A 19,721-nucleotide genomic window follows, 5' to 3' on the forward strand; every position below is an offset into this window, starting at 1 on the left:
GTCATCCACAGTGTTTCAAAGCGATTTCACAACTTGGGACAAAAAAGGAAGCTGGAACCCAGAAAAGAAAAACTTGACAACCAATCTCTGGATGACTCTTAAAAGTGACCTTCTGAGTATATTGGTGGCAAAAGGGAAGAGAGGAAAAGCTATTTAGAACTGAATACACAGTGTGTTCCCAGGGGTTAGGTGTTTTATTAATTCCTAGGTTGTGTTATTTCTAGTCATTCTCTATTTTGCAGATAGAGAAACAAACTCAAAGAGTCTATATAGCTTGCCTAAAATCACAGAACTGGTGAGCAAAAGAGGCAGGCCAGGGTTTTATATCACATGGGCTGGGTTTGACCCCTGGGTCTGACTTGACTCAGTGAGCACCCTTGGGGGTTTCAAGGCCATAAACATGCATTCAGCCATTTGGCTGAAGTGGGGAAACTGCTACCAACCCCAACAAACTTCTCAAAAAGGTTAACTGGAAAATGCCTCAGGCAAAAGCATGAGGCTAGGGATGAGCAGATCCCCCAAAACAGGGAGGTGCAAGTGCATCCTAACTTTGCAGACGTAGGGTCTCCTTGCGCAGGCATTCATGCTGTCTCTGGCCAAGGATCCACAGAGCAGGTTCTTTAAATCCTGAAATCAGCACAGTGCCAAGGGGGCCAGGAGAGTCACAGTCCCCCCAAGTTTCACCACTTTCTAGCTGTCACCTGTCCTTTCTGAGCCTATTTCCACACCTGTAAATCAGAAAAGACAAGGACCGGGGGGGAGTGGCAGGTGCCTGGTGCACACATCATGGCTGCCCTACTGGCTCCTCTGGGGACCCCCTTTCTGCGCCCTCTTTTCCTCAGAGTCTTTGAGGGACCTGGAAGATCCCCACCAACGGAGGAAAGGAGAAGGCCTGCCAGCGTGTTCCCGTCTCACCTAGGCAGTGGGCACAACGCTCCCTGCCAGCAGCTCCAATAGGAATTAGACCTTTGACCACACAGGCTCTGGGCCTGCACCACCCACAGGAGGTGGGCTGGACCACAGCCAGAAGGAGCCCTTCCCACCAGCCGCACCTTCCTGCCTCCCTCCTCAGCTCAGGTGAGAGGGAAGAAGGCTTGCTGCCTCTGACGTGGCCTTCCAGCCACCTTTCACCTCACCTGCTCAGGGCACCCTCCACTCCGGTTCATTCATGGGCCCAGGCGCATAGACAAGTGATTGGAGCCTGTCTGGAACCCCAGGAGTCACCACGGCAGAGGGATACGGGCGGAGCTGGACTGAGGGTGCTGTGGGACCCAGGAAGGGAACCCAAAGGGGATCTCATCTTAAACCCGTCTGTTTAGCCTCAACCCCTACTTTTCAGGACCCAATGACAGACCTTCTCAAGGGGTAGGGAGTCAAGAGACCACCTAGGAACAGATTTGTCAATTGCTGACATTTTCTATTTTCATTTTTTTAAAACTTTCTTACGTCCCTCCCCCCATATGAACCCCTCCACTGCCATCTCCCGAGAAAGACTAAATAAGACGCGCGATCCCTAGGTATTTCGAGACCCCACTTCCACCGCCACTTCACAGATGCAGAAACTAAGGCCCAGGGACTCCGCGGGCAGGTCTCCTCCCGCCACCTGCGGACTCACAGCGGGTTCCAGCGCTCCGGCAGGCGGCGGTGCAGCGAGATGCGGTCGCTAAGGTAAATGTTGATCTGGTGCAGCCGCACGCTCTCCTCCTGCAGCCGCAGCTCCTCGCCCTCCAGCTGCAGTCGCACCGCCTCGCCCCCCGCGCCCAGAGCATCCTCGGGCACCGGAGGCCGCGGCAGGACCGGATCGCGCCGGCCGGAGCGCCTGGTACGCGAGATTTCAGACTCAGCCGCCGTGGCCCCGCGCTGCGCTCGCAGCACCGAGCCCAGCCCGACCATCGCCAGCAGCGCCAGCAGCGCCAGCAGCGCCTCCCGGCCGCGCCGCAGCCCCCGTGGGCAGCGCCGCCACACCGCGTACCCCCACATGCGCCCGCCAGCCGCTGCCAGCGTTAGGCGCGCCCGGAGGCTGCGGCGCAGCCCGGGACCCGGATCCCGGAACCGCAGCACCGCCCCGCCTCCAGCCCGCCCCACCTGCGCACCGCCCCCTTCCCACCCAGCCCGCGCGCCGGAGCGCGGCCCCCGCGTCGCCGAGGGTGGCTGTTCTTTACCCTGTCCCCACGTGGGCTTGCGGAGACTTGCGCCTTCCTGCTTGGGCTGTATGCATTATTAAAAAGATAAGGGCGTAAAACCTTTAGCTCAACACCTGGCATATCATAAGTGCTCAGTAAATGTTAGCGGTAGGGTGCTTCCAATTTTACTGCTCTTATCTCATATGACCCTTAGTCTAATAAGAGGGGTATAGGATTATCAACTCCATTTTACAGATGAGAAGACTGAGGCACAGCGAGGCTAATCGACACCAGGCTGTCCAAGGAAACCTGCAGGCCCAACCTAAGATACACTGTTGGGATCTCTTGAATAACGAACCCTCCTCTGGCTCTCTATTAGTGGATATTTGTGTTTCTGACCCTCATTTTCCAGATGCCTACAAGCTGATCAAAACAATGAACTATCCCCTCTGGAAAACACACAGCACACACAACCATAATATGATCCCACACACCCCAGGCCACCCATTGTTAGATATCCCCGGCTTTGGCTCCAGGTTTTCTTTTGGGGGATTGAGTGAATGAGGGAGCCACTGGGGTGCTGGAAATATTTAACCAGTCGAGACTAAAATGAGACATGAGGCTTTCTCCAAGGTGCAAAATTTGAGAGTGAGCCAAAAAACAAAACAAACAAACAAACAAAACACCAAAAACCCTCAGTAATTAAAATAAATATTTTTCAAAATCAAAATAAATGCAAAAATCCGCGGAAACAAAAATCAAAATTTTAGGCCTGCAGCACAGGGCAGGAGCAGACAGGACCGCGGGTGGGGGATGGGTATAATTAAAATAAAATTTTTTAAAAAATCAAAATTTTAAATAAAGGCAGAATCTGACCCTGTGCTTGCACAGCTCACCTCATTCACTTCACTCACCCTAATCCCAGTCCTGATTCTACAGCTTGATTTTGGCGGGGATCACATGGATATATACATATGTAAAAATTCAAGTTCTTTAAAACCTATGCAGTTATGGCAGCCGTGTGGCTCAGTTGGTTACAGTGCGAGCTCTGAGCAACAGGGTTGCTGGTTCGATTCCCACATTGGCCAGTGGGGTGCTCCACACCCCCACCCCCCACTCCCACCCCCATCATGCAACTAGATTAAAGACAACAACTTGAACTGAGCTGCCACTGAGCTGCTGATGGGCAGTGGATGGCTCAGTTGGTTAGAGCACGTGCTCTTAACAACAAGGCTGCAGGCTGGACTCTTCTCCTGCATTGGATGGTGGGCTGGGCCCCCTACAACTAGATTGAAAATGGCAACTGGACTTGGAGCTGAGCTGCACCCTCCACAACTAAGATTGAAGGACAACAATTTAGCTTGGAGCTGATGGGTCCTGGGAAAAACACATTGCTCCCCAATAAAGTTAAAAAACAAAAACAAAACAAAACAAAAAACCTATGCACTTGACTTATGAAAGTTATGTCTCAAAAAGGCAAAACATAAAAACTAAATGAAAAGACAGAATGAAGAAGTGAAAAAAAGGAGAACTGCCTCCAGGACAAGCACTGAAATCCTCAGCTTGACAGGAGAGGGAGGACCTCAAAATGTGACTCCAAATTCTGCAAAGCCTATCTCATGCCACTGGGGGAGAAGAGAGGTAGGGCTTCACCACTCCAGGTCTTTGCACTTGCTGTTCCCTCTGCTTGAAATGCCCTTCCCTACCTGGCAAGCCCCGACCCATCCTTCAAGGCCCTGCCAAAAGACACCTCCTCTGTGAAGACTTCAGCAACTCCACAGCTTTTAGGCAAATGTATTACAAGATTCCATCATCCTTCTGCGTATTAGTCAGGGTTTCTCCAGAGAAGCAGCAAGAGTAGGAGATATATTAAGTGATTTATTGCAAGGAATTGGCTTATGCTATTGTAGGGGGTGGTTAAGTGAGTCCAAAATCTGTCCGGCAGAAAGAACATCAGGAAGGGCAGGCTGAAACTCTAACATGAGCTGGAGCTGCAGTCCACAAACAGAATTTATTATATTCTAGGGCAAGCTCAGTTCAGCTCTACTGGTCTTTCAACTGATTAAATCAGGCTCACCTACATGATCTCCTTTACTTAAAGTCAACTGGTTGTAAATGTAATCATATTTATAAAATAGCTTCACATCTAGGTTAATATTTGATTGAACAACTGGGGATTAAACCTAGCAAGTTGACACATCAAATTGACCATGTCTATTAGTTTCCTAGGGCTGTCATAACAAACTACCACAAACTGGGGAGCTAAAAACAACAGAAATTTATTCCCTCACAGTTCTGGAGGCTAGAAGTCCAAAATGAATCAACCCTGTCAGCAAAGCCATGTTCTCTCTGGAGGCTCCAGAGAAGAATCTATTCCATACCTTTCTCTTAGTTTCGGGTGTTACTGGCAGTCTTTGACATTCCTTGGCTTGTAGATGCCTCACTCCAATCTCTACCTCCATCACCATATGGCATTCTTCTAAGTGTGTGTCTGTATCTGTGTCCCTTCTACTCTTCTTCTAAGGAAACCAGTCTTATTGGAATTTGGCCCACCTCATCTTAACTTGATTACGTCTGTAAGGACCCTATTTCCAAATAAGGTCACATTCATAAGTACCAAGGATTAGGACTTCAATATATCTTTTGGGGGTGGAGGGACACAATTCAACCCGTAACACCATCATACTTTGTTACAGCACTTGGTACACTGGTCTGTGTTTAACTCAACCATGGCCTTGTAACAAAAAGAATGTAAGGGACTTAAGAGTATGAGCTGTGGTCACTTTATGTTCTCGGAGCTTGGTACAGTGGCAGACACACAGTAAGTGCTCAATTCACTTTGTGTCTCATCCTCACTTTCATCGGCATCTGCTTGAACTCACTGAGGAGGTATCTGATGGAGGGCACAGCCTGGTTAACGGCAGAGAGAGGTTATTTCCAAAATATAACAAACACAAATTCTTCATGTTTCCTTGGTGGAAGGGCCTCAGTAGTAACCTAATCTGGGAGTTTTTAAAGTCTTCAGAAACTCCAGGAAACCCCCCTGGAAAGTATAAAGAAGGCTAAGCCCTGAAACCAGAGCATTGACACATTTATCTGCTTAATACCTTGAACTTCTTTATTAGATTGTAGCACCCTCCTCCCTAATTACCAGAGGAACGGGTAACAGGAACAAAGGAAGTATGTTGTCCAGACTGACAGCTGGTTAGTGATAGAACAGGAAATAGAATGGAATGAAAAGGTGTGTCAGAAACTGCTGGATGTCTGCCAATATCCATTCTTTTCTTCCTTTACAGAACTCTTGATTTTTTGTGTTTGTTTCTCTGGGCCCAAGATAAAGACTAGATTTCCCAGACTCCCTTGCATCTAAATGGCCTTATGACTAAGCGTGCTGCCAATGGGCTATAAGTGGTGGTGTCAGATGGGGCTTCTGAGTAATGTCCTTAAAGGAAACTTCCTTACCCTTCCTTCTTCCTGCTGGCTAGGTTTGGATATGAAGACTGGAGCTCAAGCAACCACCTTGGGTCATGAGGTAAAAGTTATTCACTGAGAAGCATTCATGGTGAAACACCATGGCAGAGGGAGCCCAGTTCCCTCGCTGAACCAATCCTGACAGCCTCCTTCCAGGCTGTGTTCATGGGAGAGAAAAATAAACTTCTACCTCATTTAAGCCACCGTTTCGATGGGTTTTCTGTCTTATGCAGCCAAATCTATTGGGTTGTCGGAAAAGTCATGACGTATTTTTTCTGTTTTTCGTTGCAAAAATGCATCATGACTTTTCCGACAACCCAATAATTCTCACTGGTCCCGAGGATTCATTGCAAGATAACTCCCCCCCAAATTTGGCTCTTATAGTGTGGTAGATTGAAAACAAGGCTGCAAATTCTTTGAAACTCCCTCCCCTTGAATCAAGGCAGACTTATAACTCCTTCAACCAATAGAATATGATAGAAGTGAAGCTCTGTGACTTCTCAGGCTAGATATTAAAGGCCATGAAGCTTCCACCTTGTTCATGGGGTCACCGTTCTTGGAGCCCTGAGCAGGGAAGAAATCTGACTATCCTGGTACTGTGATGCTGGAGACACCCAGTCAGGAGTGCCAGCAGAGCCCAGCCTTCAGCCACCCAATCCAGCCCAGGCATCAGACAGGTGAGTAAAGAAGCTAACTTGGAAGTGGCTCCTGCTTAGCCATTCAAGTCATCTCAGCTGTGGCCAAGACATCATGGGACATAGAAGAGAGGTGCCCTTTGCAAATCCCTGACCCACAGAATCCATGAACATCGTTACATGGTTGCTGTTTTACACCCTGAAGTTTTGGGATAGTTTATATTATAACTCAGCAATCGATAACTGAAACAAACGGGTGATTTTGATCAACATATTTCAACAGGAAATGTTTATTGAGCATCTACTATGTACCAGGCACCATGCTAGAGACTAGGCACACTATAACGAGCAAGTGTTAAAGATAAAGTTGGACACTAAAGTGATGAGGATAGATTTTAATCTGGAATATATGATCAGGAATTGCAATAGTAAACCAGTGTGAACTGATTTAACTTTGATTTGCACAGAGGTAACTGGGCATTTTAAGTAGTCAGGGAAGTGAAAAATTACAAAGGGTTAGTCAGTATAAATGCTGATTAGGTCAGCCATGTCTGTTAGCTGGCAATGATCAAAGTCAGGATTCTATCCTTCCATAGAGACTAGGAGGCCTAGTCCTTCCTGATGATTATATTTTAAGGGAATGGCTTTCAGGTCCTGGAGAAAGACACTCCTGAGTTGTAAGAGAAACATACATCTCAAAGGAACAGAGGAAGGATGCACAATTGTAAGCCCTTTTCAGTAAATGCTCTAAGAAAGGGAGGTCAGAGGAATATGGTTAGGTGTTAGCTAGAACAGTGAATTCTTTGGGTAGCCTGGAGCTTTCTAGGTAGGAACTTAAGGCGGGGGTAGGGGGCGCCTAGTGTCATCCTAGAGATACAGCCTTGAGCAGTTAGAAATTATGTTAGTGTTTAAGTCTTTTAAAGTGAGGGGGGTGGGTGGATAAGCTCATTTGTCTTAAGAGTCTATAGTTTTTATAGACCAAGGTTGAGGCCTAGTTGAGAAGGAGGGTCAGAGGAGCCTGGCTGGAGTTTGGTCAAGGGGAGAATCTTTGTCACAAGACAGATATATATATATTTTAAAAGATTTTATTGGGGAATTGGGGGAGGGGAACAGCACAGGGGAATCAGGGAAAGGGGAACAGACAAGTTGCTGTCCTTTTGTTCTTCAGTCTAGTTGTGGAGGACGTTGCTTCACCGGCCCAAGTTGGCACCATCATTGTGCTCTTCCCGGGCGAGGCAGATCAGTCGCCGGCTTCTGGAATGGCCCCTCACAGCGGCTGCTGGCCACTCACGCTAGCTGCTGGCTACACACGGTAGCCCATGGCAACCCACTGCCACAGGGGCTGCAGCCTCCGCCGTCGCTGGTGACTCACAGCAGCCCAGCTCCAGGTTGAGCTGTTGTTCAGCATCTTAGCTGTAGAGGGCAGTGTCACTGGCCCCCCTCATATGTGGGATCCGAACCGGGGCCCTCTGGCATCCCAAGCCAGTTCTTAACCATCGCGCCACTCGGCCAGCCCAAGACAGATATTTTTGACATCATGGTGCTTAGAGAATAATGGGATATGCAGATATTAAAAATATAACTTATTAGAGTTGTGGTTAAGTGTTTTGAAGAGTTACAGGGTGCTAAAAGGGTTTATAATACTAGAGCCTGGTCCAGTGAGGGATAGAGGAAGGCTTCTCTGAGGAAGTAATGTTTACACAGATGCCTGAATGTTAAAGTGTATCAGAGATTTGAAATCATACTTTAGGTTAACCTGGAATTTCCTCTGTTGGTGCCCAGTGAAGGGAAGAGAATGGTTTTATATCTCCTGTAGAAGGATAGAGTGTGTTAGCTGGGTTTTTTTGTTTTGTTTTTTAACACCCTGGGAAGCTAGCCCAAAGATTTTTATCAAATAGTCTCTATTCTGAAGGGGGACCACAGCCAAAAAAAGTTAAGAAGCATACATTTGGTCACATTTTTTCATTTTACAGATGGGGAGCCTTAGTCACAGGGAAGCTTGTATCAAACAAGCTGGTGGTTCAGGCAGAGTTAGGATCTAACCTGCCATCCTCTTCAACTCACAGCCTCTGGTTACTGCCCCCACCCCACCCCAGATGAAAGGGGCCTTCCGTGAGCATCTCCCCCAGGCTCCAGGACAGGAATGGGGTTTGGGGTGAGCCATGCAAACCAGCTCCCACCTAGGACAACCTGCTGCTGCTACCCGACGAGTAGGAGGTGACTCCGCCCACAAAACAGAGTCTACTGGTGGGTGCCAAAAGGCAGGTATGATAGAAAAGGCCTGGAGCTGTGCCTTTTGGCCTCTGTCCAGACACTCAACACATTTAAGATCTGTGGTAAGATTAGAAAACAGACAAGGATTACAACTCATAGTGTCTTGGATCGGCTTACCAAATTGGAATGCTTCCCGACAGAGGCTTGGTTGCAGAGAAAAGAGCGATGGAATTAGGCCTTACAAGACATGGGCTCCAGTCCCAGGTAATAGATAAAAGCTGCCATTTATTGAGCACCGATATGTGCCATAAACTGCTAGACTTTATTTTTCACATACCTTTTCATTTCACCCTCGTAACAACCTTGCAAGGTAGACGGATGAGAAAACAGGCTCAGAGAGTGAAGTGACTTATCCAGGGTCACACAACATGAAAGCAGCAGAGCAAGGATTTGAGTCCAGGTTACCTGACTTTTGGTTCAGGACTTCCCACCACACAGCTCAGTGGCAGGCTGCTGTGACACCAAAAGAAGACAGCTTAGCTTAGTGGATGGGAGCACAGCCTTGGAGCCCACTTGCTTGAGCTCAAACCCCAGTCCCACCACAGATAGCTACGTGGCCTTAGGCAAGTTACTTAACCTCCCTCAACTCATTTTGCTCATCTGTGAAATAGTGGTGATAATAAGAGTACATCCTGAGCAGGTTTTTGGGAGAATGGAGTAATATAGTCCACACAGACAGCCTCCATGAAGCAGGGTGGAAAGAATTTCTACAAGGGCAAAGGGAGGATGTCCAGCATCTTGTAGCTGGGAGTGTGGTCCTTAGACCAGCAGCACTGGTACCACCTGGGAGCTATCAGAACTGTAACAGCTTGTTAATAGAGATAAAGTGATAAGAATGGTCCCTGCCCAGAGTAAGCACTATATCAATGTTATTAATGATGACAAGTTGGCATCCACAAAGGGCAAATCCAGCTGGGACCTTAATTCTTTCTATACCTCTCCCCAAAATGAGTACGTTGTCCTTTCCTTGCGTTTGTTATTAGTTTGGTGATGGTGGTGGTTGGGGGGGGGGAGCTTATTTGTTCTTTGACCACATCATCTCATCTCATCTCATTGGCTGCTTGACCAACAAATAGATTTCTCTAAAAGGCACTTTTGATTTGTTGTATTAGCTCCCTTCATTACATCCCCTTTAGAATTTAATATGATATATGGTAGATGTGGTATTTCAAACATTAGTGGGGGAAAGATGGCTGATTCAATCAATGATTGGGACAACTTGATAGCCATTTGAAAAAAATAAAGTTAAATCTCAACCTCACACCTTACACCAAAATAAATTCCAAATGATCAAAAGATGTCAAAGTAAAAAAAAAAATCCAACTATGGAAGTACTAAATGGAAAAAACCCCAAAGATCATTATACAAAATATTTATAAATTTGATTACTACATAAATTTTTTTAATTTTGTAAGGCCCCAAATACTATATACTCAAAAGACAAAAGACAAACCAGAAAGAGATATTTGCAGATGACATTTATCCAGTATATAAATCAACAGGGAAATAAAAAGATCAAACAGAAATAAAAATGGCCAGAGGATTTAAATAGACAGCTCCTCCCCCCCCGCCCAACGAAGAGATATAAATGGTCTATAAACATATCAACATATTCCCTATTTAAAATGCATGCAAATTAAAGTTACTCTGAAATATTGTTTCACCTATCTGATTGGCAAAGATTAAAAAGGTTATTAATTTCAGTGTTGGCACGGCTGTGAATAAACAGACAACTCTCAGATATTGTTGGTAGGAATGCAAACCAACATAACCTTTTGGAGAGCAATTAGGCAACATTTAATAGAAATGTTAATATTCACATCCTTTTGATTCTGTAATCTCACATCTAGGAATTTATCCAACAGAAATAAGTTCACAAGTGCTCAAGAGAAGAGCGTACAGGAAGTGTAATGCAGTATTGTATATAAAAGCAAAAGTTGGAAACAACCCAGATGCCCATTAATAGGAAAATATAAAATAAAGTATTGCACATCTATACACTCATATACCACAGTGTCATTAACAAGAATGACACCAATTCTGGGTGTCATTACAAACGTGCTTAACATGCACTGGTAAGTTAAGAAAAGAAAGCTGTAGAGCTGTATGGATAGTGTGATCCTATTTGGTCAAGTATGCTAACCTATACTAAAGAAAAAGTCTACAGGAATAGTCACCAAACCATTAACTTTTTTTTTTTACATTTATTTCTGACAAGTGAGATTCTGTGGCTTGTTCATTTTCATTCAATTTATTCATTTTTTTCAACAAATATTTATTGGTCACCTACCACTTGACAGGCAGTGTGTTGGATTCTAGAGATACGGTAGTAAACACCCAAAGCCATTGATCTAAAGGAGCTAGAATTCTATATTTTCACAACACCGGAATTCTTTACAACAAACATTCTTATCTTTTTAGGAAAAATAATGTTAGACATTTGAAAGTAAATAAAGAGATTATTTTATTTCCTAACAAGCCCTCTTCTTTTTTTTTCTTTTTTAGTTTTACTAGCAAGCCCTCTTTACCCCGCTTTGAATCCACTGTGCCAGCCTCTGGTCCCCTGTCTCCCTGCTCTCTCCAGTGTTTCCCCTCTTTTCCTACAAACTACCCAGACCCCACCCAGTCTTTGGGCCCAGCTTGTGGCCAAGCTCTCTGATGAAGCTGTCAGTGATACCCCCTCCCCCCCAAACTGTGATACCTCCCTCTGAATTGGCAATGAACGCTCACAGACCACCCTATTCTGCACTCAATCATGTGTGATTCCCTAGGAGCCAGGGGCTGTGTCCCAATATCCAACACAGTTAATGCCTGGCACACAGAAGGTACTCAATAAATGTTGGTTGAATGGGGACCGTGTTGGCAATGGAGGTGCACTGCTCAGGTCACCCTTCAAGAGAACTTGCTGGGGTGCACAGATGACTGAGAGCCTCCAGCAGCTATGCCTTCGGATCCCCTCTGGAATTCTTGCTGAGGCGCTGCTTCCCTGGGCTTCTCCCTGTCAGTGACCAAGCATAGTGGGGATACCAGAACCCGTTGTTTCTGTTTGATGCAGGACACCTTAGTAGGCCACCTTTGCGTGGGGACTCCCCATTGACCTGGCTGCATGGCAGAACTGCATGGCAGCCTGACGCTCTTCCTACCCAAGCCTCCTCCCTTCCCACCCTCCTTTCCCAGTTGTCAGACCTGCATCATGGTCTGAAGCCTCTCCTTCCCTTTTCCTCTTCCTTCCCTCTTTATCCAACACAACCATTTCTCCCAGGGGAAAAACAAACCATCTTGGCATTTGATTCTCAGAGGACCCAAACCAACACAGGAATCAGTGAAAAATTACCGGAAGAGAACTCTTAACTAATAAGAATATAAATCCACTTACATAAGAGACTTATAGACAGAGATGTGTTGGATCCATGCTTCAGAAACTTTGTGCACATGAATCACCTGGGGATTGTGTTGAAATAAAGATTCTGATTCAGCAGGTATGGGACGGACCCAAGATGCTGTGTTTCTAAGAAGCTCCCAGGTGGTACCAACGCTGCTGGTCCAAGAACCATACTTTGAGCAGCAAGGTGCAGGAATTTTTATTTGCCCTGCTCCTTCTGCTCCCTGCTCTGAACCCTGGGAGGCCCACTGTGAGGACTCCATCAACAGGCCCCAAAGGAGCCTCTGACTAAAAGTTGGGTTTGGCCAGTGAGGAGCACAAGCAGGAGATCAGAAGGCAAGAGGAAGATGAGGTCAGAGGGTTTTATTTCTCTGGGGATCGCTCCCGTCTGGGTTGCTGTGGGTTGGTTGTGTTCCTCTACCAAAGGCCATGGCTCCCATCAGGTAGATCGCTCCCGTTTTCTCTCTTGCAGAATTCCAGTAACTGCTGTCTCGTACCCCTGGGGTGGTAATGGCTCCTTACTGTGTGTGGACCAGTCGTGGAGTTCTGCACCAACCCTTGTGAATCTTAGTAAACCTGGTCCACACTTCTGGAATTAGTCCTTTAGTAAACGTTCCTCATTTCCTCAGCCAAGAGTGCCACCTGTCTCCTGCTGGGACCCTGACTGCTACAAGCACTGTTCAATGCAGGATATTTTTATAACAGCAGAAAACTGGCAACAAACTAATTGTGCATCATTAAAAATGATTACATTTATGGTACATCTGCTTAATGGTGTTATATGCAACCATTAAAAAGAATGCAATAGATCTATATTCACTTACACGGAAAGATGCTTAAACCATTTAAGTGAAAAAAAAATCCCACAAGATTCAGAACAGCATAGATAATATGAACCCATTCATTTAAAAAGTAAAATATGCATTTCTTAACGCTTGCATTGCAAGTGACCTATGACAGCCCCGCTTAAAACATATCTAGCAACACAACACAAAAAAGCGGGCGTGGGAGGGCGGAATTCCTGACTCCATCTCTTCCTATCACTTGCCTCTGCTTTCCTGCACGGTGGCTTCACTCTCAGGCAGGCTGTCTTCAAGTCGTGGCAGAGTGAGCACCAGCTTGGCTTACAACATCCTGACATCCTGACAACTGACAACCTCCTCAGAGAGGGCCTCACTCCCAGTTGCTTTAACAAAAAATCCTGGCCCGAAGCCATTAGGATTGGCGAGGACATACACTAAGCACTGAACCACATGAACTGAGAGTTGGGGAAGGAGGTTCCCCAAAAGGACGAGGGTGACTCTTCCCAGGGAAGGGGAGGCAGGGCAGGTGTAAGCAACAGGTGTCCACACTGGAGGGAGTATTGGTAGTGGACATTTGTTATCCTTTTTGGCCGCCCAGCACCTGAAGCCTTCCTATCCTGGAGAGTCTCCTACTTTCTGGGGCACCTATACTGGAGCCTACCGCCCCCTACAGATGCCGAAAATGCCAGAAACACTTCCCCACTCTCCCTTTCTGCCAAGCAAAACACGACCCAGGCTATTCAGACACCCCATCTCAGGCTCTGACTCTGAAGCTGCTGACACCAAAAAGGGCCTGTGCAGACACCACCCTGGTATAGGGTGCAGCCATGGCATATTGGGACATTGTTCCTGGTTGGGGACCTCTGAGACTGGTTCTCTGATACTCATGGGATCTGTGAGCTATGAAGAAACCTTGGATTAAATCCCCATTTGGCTTAAATCCTTCAGGGGGTTCATTTCTGCTGCTTGCAGTCAAGAAGCTTGTTTAATGCCTATATGAATGTTTGCATTTTGGGAAAGATAAACTAAATGTGAATATTGGTTACCTATGGGGAGTAGGTCTGGAAGCGTGGGGGAGGAGGGAAAGGGGCTTTTTCTTTCTTTATGCCCTTTTGTACTGGTGGAATTTATTTTTTACATGCATATTACTTTTATAATGAAACAACTACTTAGTAAAAAATATAAGACACCTGAATAAATAGAATAAGACAAGGATTCAATTGCTCAGGGTTTTCACAGAAACAAAAGTCTTCATTAGACCTTCAAAAAGAAGTCATCTTCACTTCTATTGTGGTGAATGGGGCCAAATCTGGCAACGAGTGACAGTGGACCACCTCTGACACTGCCTAGGTGATTTCCTCTATCCCTGTAATTCACCTGCCCAAACGTTTTCCATGGCTCCCCACTACTCACAGAATAAATCCCACTGTCTTTATCCTGGCACTGAAGTGTTTTGCAATCCGAGCCCTGTGGACTTTCGAGACTTTTCCTTATTTTTACACTTTGCCTAGAAGACCTTTACTTCCAGCCCTACTGGCTCAGAGCTTAAGGGTATTACCATCTTCTTTGATCTGCCAACGCCATGACTCATTCTTTCCTTACACCTTCACCGAGTTCTGCTCTGTATTATAACTCTATATATGAGACTGAGTCATTTAACAGTCATGTATTGAGCACCTATTGAATGCCTGGTCTTTTGCTAGGCTTTGAAGTCACAGCTCACAATCTATGGAAACCAATTACCTCGTATCAGAATGTTAATGTTATCACGATGAGCAGGTGGCATCAGCAATTTTGCAGGCAGGGCTGCTCTTGTTAGAATCTTTCCCTCTGCCTGGATTGCACTCTCCCCAAGTATTAACATGACTCGATTTCTCAATTCCTTCAGGTTTCTGTGCAAATGGCACATTCTCAGTGACACCTTCTCTACCCACCCTATTATAAAATCACATCCCGTCCTCTGTCCAATCGGCATGGGTTATATTCTATTTACTGTTTAAATAGCACTCATCACCATCTCACATACACCTTACTTGCTTGTGTAGTGACAGCCTGTCTCTTTCCACTGTTAGGTCTAGGAAGGCGGGAAGTTTCTTTTGTTCCCTGAAGTTTTTCCAGTGCTTAGAACAGTACCTGGCACATAGTAGGTTCTCAATGAATATTTGTTGAGAATAGAAAACCAGACGTCAGAAGACGTGGGTTCTAGTTACAACTCTCCCGCAGGATAGCCGTGGGGCCTCTAGCAAGACACTCTTCAAGCCTCAGTCGCCTCCTCTGTAAATTGGGCATGATCATCTGGTGGCTGACAGGACGGCTATGAGGATCAAACAGGAGGTCTCAGGCTTAACTTGCATCAGATTCACCTGGAGGGCTTCTTAAAATACAGATGGCAGGACTCCACACTCAGTTTGTAATTCAGTAGGTGTGGGTGAAGTCAGAAAGTGCAATTGTAGCAATGTCCCCTATGGTAGCTGATTCTTGAACCATTGTTGAAGAGAGATATGGTACCACAAGGCGCTTGTTGCCCTAACGGCCCGGCCCAGCTAAGGTCTGGCACTAAGGGCCCCGCAGGACGTTGTGGGGGGACAGAGTCGACCCATCCCTTCCTTAATTCAGTCAACAACTATTTAGGAGGCGCCGCTGGCCAGGCCGCTGCGACGGTGGACCTCAGACCCGGGCCTAGAGGTCCGGCGCTCGCAGCATCAGGAAGGCTGGGCAGCCAGTCCGACCTCCGTACAGCAGAGGAAGTCTCCGGAGCCGCGGGAAGGGACGCAGGCCGGCGCGAAGAAGGCAAAGGTGGACCCGCGAGCCAGGGCCCCAGACGCTGCTCCGAGCTTCCCGGAACCTGCGGTCCCTTATCAACCCGCGACGCGGCGGTGGCGGCGCAACCTCGCCTCAAGCGCGCGCCCGGCACACAGTAGGCGCTCCGCCCCGCGCCCGGCGCGCGCCCGGCACATAGTAGGCACGCGAGCCGGCGGAAGGGGGCGCCAGCGCACGGTATCCGGGGGGCGGAGTCAGCGCCGCTGGCGGGGCAGACGGGCGCGGGCCGCGCGGGCCGTGATGGGTGAGGGCGGCCTGCCCCCGGCCTTCCAGCTGCTGTTGCGCGCCTGTGACCAGGGTGATACGGAGACGGCGCGGCGGTTGCTGGAGCCGGGGGCAGCGGAACCGGCGGAGCGCGGCGCGGAGCCCGAGACGGCCGCAGAGCCGGCGGGGGCCCAGGCGGCTGGGCCCGGGGCGGCAGCGGCGGCTGGAGCGCCCGTGCCTGTGGACTGTTCGGACGAGGCGGGCAACACGGCGCTGCAGTTCGCCGCGGCCGGGGGCCACGAGCCGCTGGTACGCTTCCTGCTACGCCGCGGAGCCTCAGTCAACAGCCGCAACCACTACGGCTGGAGCGCGCTCATGCAGGCTGCCAGGTGAGGGGTGGGGCGCCCGGGTGGTGTCCAGCGGTTCCCGGGGTCAGGCGGCCAGCCGGACCTGCCCGGCGTTCCCAGCGGACGCCCCGGAAGGTATAGAGTCTAGGTCTCCTTGGAGAGAGCGAGTTAGAATGGTAAACTTTGAGCAGCTTGGGACACGACGAGGAGTAGAAGAGCTTTTTAATAATGTAAAATCAGAATCTTGGAAACACTGGCCTTTCAAAACAATCTGGACACTGCGAGTAGAATCTTAAGTCTCAGAATCATAGAGGTGTTCATTCATTCCTTTTTTTGCTACAAGGGTTTCCTAAGAACCTGCCTACCCACCCTAGCTTGGTGGTCGGGATCCTGTGGGACCCAGTTAAAGTCCCCACTGGGAAGGCCAGTGGGAAGGCCAGACAAGGGAACACATTTGACGGGGAAAGTTCACGGAGCCTTGGAAGTAGTTTGACTTGGTGGAGGAAGGTTTCTGGTAGGGATGGTATAATACATATATTTTCAAGTGGAGACCTGAGCATGCCTAAGAATTAACCAGGACAGAAGTAGGAGGTGGGAACCAGGTGATAGGAGGCCCATGCAAAGGTTTGGAAGCAAAAATGAACATAAGGCATTGATAGGACTGTCAGAAAGATGTTATGTCTGGGAGGGGGCTGGGAGTCCTGGGAGATGAGCTCTCCCTGGAGAGGAGGAGGCAGATGCTAGGTGGCAGGGCTGAGAAAGGTGAGCTATCCTAAAGGCACTGGGGAGTAATGGAAAATTCTAGGCAGAGCGAATGACAGAATCAGATTGTTTGGGAAAGATCACTTTCACTGCAGTGTAAGGATGGACTGAAGGGGTGGGCTGGAGTTAGAAAGGCTGGTTAGGAAGGGATTGCAGCAGGCTAAGAAGAGGTTATGGTGGCTTGGACCAGAGCAGAGACAGCGGTGAGACAGCAAAGAGATTAGTTTGTGATGTACGGGCACACCTCAGAGATATTGTGGGTTTGGCTTCAGACTGCCGCAATAAAGCGAGTGTCGCAGTAAAGCAAGTCACAATCTTTTTGCCAGTGGAAGGTCTTGCTTTCAATTTGTAAAAAAAAAATAAAAATAAAAACAAAACCTGCAACACCCGTGAAGCGCAATAAAGTGAAGCGCAATAAAACGAGGTAGGTATGCCTGTACTCAGGCAGCAGGATGAAAGGACTTGAAACCCTGGCATAAAGAAACTGGTGCACAGTGAATTCTCTCAACCATCTACGTAGGTCCCACCCACCCCTCAGTTTCTTGCAGAAGTTCTCCAAGGAGGGACCTGCAGTCTTCTCCAAGGAGGGACCTGTTACCATACAGGTGTATTAGTGGCCTATGGCTGCTGTAACAACTTACTACAAAGCCATACAGGTTTGTTTGCTTCCCATTACAGGTGTATTAGTGGCCTATGACTGCTGTAACAACTTACTACAAAGCCAGTAGCAGTCACATCACTCTGACCTCTACTTCTGTCGTCACACCTTCTGACACTGCTGCCTCCCCTTTTCCACATTTAAAGGACCCTTGTGATTCCATTGGGCCCACCTGGATAATGTAGGATACTGTCTCTTATCTAAAGATCAGCTGATTAGCAGCCTTAACGATGAATAATTCTATCTGCAACCTTAATTTCCCCTTTGCCGTGAAACCTAGCATAGATTCTGAGGATTATGATATGGACATCTTTGGGACCCCATTGTTCTGCCCGCCACAGCACTTGGCACCAGTTTACCCTCCCATCCCATCCGCAGTGTGTGTGAGTGCTTGTTTTGCTACAGGCTTGCCAACAGTATGTTATCAAATTTTTGCATTTTTATGTCTGATGGTTGAAAAATCTTATCTCAGTGTAGCTGTGATTTGCGTTTGTTAAATTGTGAGTGAAGCAAAGCGTCTTTCCATATGTATGAGCCATTTGTTTTTGTAAAAGGCATTGAAAACACAACATTCTTACCCATAATGTTCTCATTGTGACCCAACAATATTTTATTTCTCAGAGCTCTTTTCCAAGTGTTACACAGTTCTAATCTAATTTAATTGTATTGCTGGAATTATTTTATTCTGCATTATTTTCAAACATATCGTTTTCCACTGCTCTGTGATACTCCATCTCTGGGACAGTACTGTGGTTTGCTTAACCATTCCCCAGCCCTTGGGCATTTATTTCAATCAGACTATAAACACACTTTGAAAACGCATCCCCATTAGGGAATGCATGCCTGTTCACATGGGCAGTGCAGTGTTTTATGCCCTTACCAGCGGGTTGGGACCCTTTGTCTTAAGACACCCGATTTCTTGCCCGGAGCAGTCTGGGGTGACCATAAAGCCTTTTGGGCTATCGACCTTTCTTCTGAGGTTCCGTCTCTTAGTGGCCCCATCTATTCTTCCAGGCTTTAGAATACCAGGTAAATCCTCGGCCCTTGCACCTGTCTGTGCCGTGACCAGGTCTGCCCATCTGTCTCTGCCGTACCCTCTCTTGAATCCGCATCCTCTCCCCTTCCTCTCTGCCTTAGTCCATACCACACCTTTGTAGTGTCCTTCCACTGTGCTGCCTTCCTCCAGGTGTGCCCTCTCTAATCCATTCTCTACAGAGCTTACAGATCTTTCTGAAATGAATGGCTGTGCCTCTCCTGTGAACTTGGGCCAAGATGATTTCATCTTGGCTTTCTCTGTGTCTCCCTGCATTGGTTTGATTTTTTGTTTTATTATTGAGCATTTACTGTGTGCCAAGAATATTATCTCCATTTTGCAAATGAGAATCAGATTATAAAATTTCCTCGTGAGCGTACAGCTAGTCAGCAGATTTGGGGAGTCTGACTTCAGAGCCCTCACCATAACCACACACAGGAATTCCCTTCTGCCCCAGTGGAGCCCTCCTCGCCCTCCCAGCTTAGCTGCTTCTGGGAAGCCTGCCATGATATTTCCCTATGTTTTAGTCTCTCAGCACTGGGAAGGCCTCTGCGGTAAGTACCTACTACTCCACATTATAGCTGGTCCCCTTCCTCAGTGACACTCAAACCTGGCTGCACATCGGAATCACTGGGACGCTTTTTCACATCAGATTCTTGAGTTCTTTTTTGGGATCATGATTCCTGAAGATCTGGGGGGAGGGAGGGAGGGAAGAAGGGAAAAGGGCTCTGCATGAGAAGAGGCTCTCCAGCGATTCTGGGAGCCACTGATATGTGTCTCATCTCTAACTCCCACCCAGTGCAGAGGGGCCCTTAGTGAGCCCCTGGGGGCCTTGCTGAGCGAGGTTTGTGACTGCAGCACCTGGCATGCTCTCAGGGTGTCTCAGAGACCCCTGATAGCCAATATTTGCTATTAGCCAAGTTCTGCAGGATGGTCAAAGTCATCTGATTAATTTCATCTAATTCATTTCTGTTCATCTTGATTGGGCAGGAGACTTGGAAGAATTAACCTAAACTCTGTTAACTAATAATTTAACATCTTTAGAGAACTTTCCTTCTTTACAACTCAGTACTGTTTGCTGAAATTTGTGGTCCAAGTGTGATGACGTGGCCACTTGCAAATCGAGAGGCTCTGGACTAATTACATCCCTCTTTATTCCTTCGTTTATCTTACAGGTGCTGTTTGGGGAGCATTAGCTATGACGTACTT

The 19,721-nt window shown here is 47.4% G+C and overlaps 2 protein-coding genes across 5 annotated transcripts in view; one reads left to right on the forward strand and one right to left on the reverse strand.

Moving 5' to 3' along the window:
- Positions 1-2,033, reverse strand: part of GALNT12 (polypeptide N-acetylgalactosaminyltransferase 12) — a 36,883-nt gene extending 34,850 nt beyond the window's left edge. Inside the window, exon 1 of one of the 2 annotated variants that reach the window (XM_019649574.1) lies at positions 1,616-2,033. In XM_019649574.1, the coding sequence (XP_019505119.1) occupies positions 1,616-1,980 (365 nt within the window). In that variant the 5' untranslated portion in view covers positions 1,981-2,033. The remainder of the gene's footprint in view (positions 1-1,615) is intronic. The other variant, XM_019649573.1, reaches the window with a different exon arrangement.
- An 8,022-nt stretch (positions 2,034-10,055) lies between these two features.
- The window catches only part of ANKS6 (ankyrin repeat and sterile alpha motif domain containing 6), a 57,145-nt gene continuing 47,479 nt past the window's right edge, over positions 10,056-19,721 (forward strand). The window contains exon 1 of one of the 3 annotated variants that reach the window (XM_019649553.1): positions 10,056-16,101. In XM_019649553.1, the coding sequence (XP_019505098.1) occupies positions 15,749-16,101 (353 nt within the window). In that variant the 5' untranslated portion in view covers positions 10,056-15,748. The remainder of the gene's footprint in view (positions 16,102-19,721) is intronic. The other 2 variants (XR_002124789.1, XM_019649552.1) reach the window with 2 other exon arrangements.

The sequence above is a fragment of the Hipposideros armiger genome, unplaced genomic scaffold, assembly GCF_001890085.2.
Source record: "Hipposideros armiger isolate ML-2016 unplaced genomic scaffold, ASM189008v1 scaffold_133, whole genome shotgun sequence".
Classification (NCBI taxonomy): Eukaryota; Metazoa; Chordata; class Mammalia; order Chiroptera; family Hipposideridae; genus Hipposideros; species Hipposideros armiger.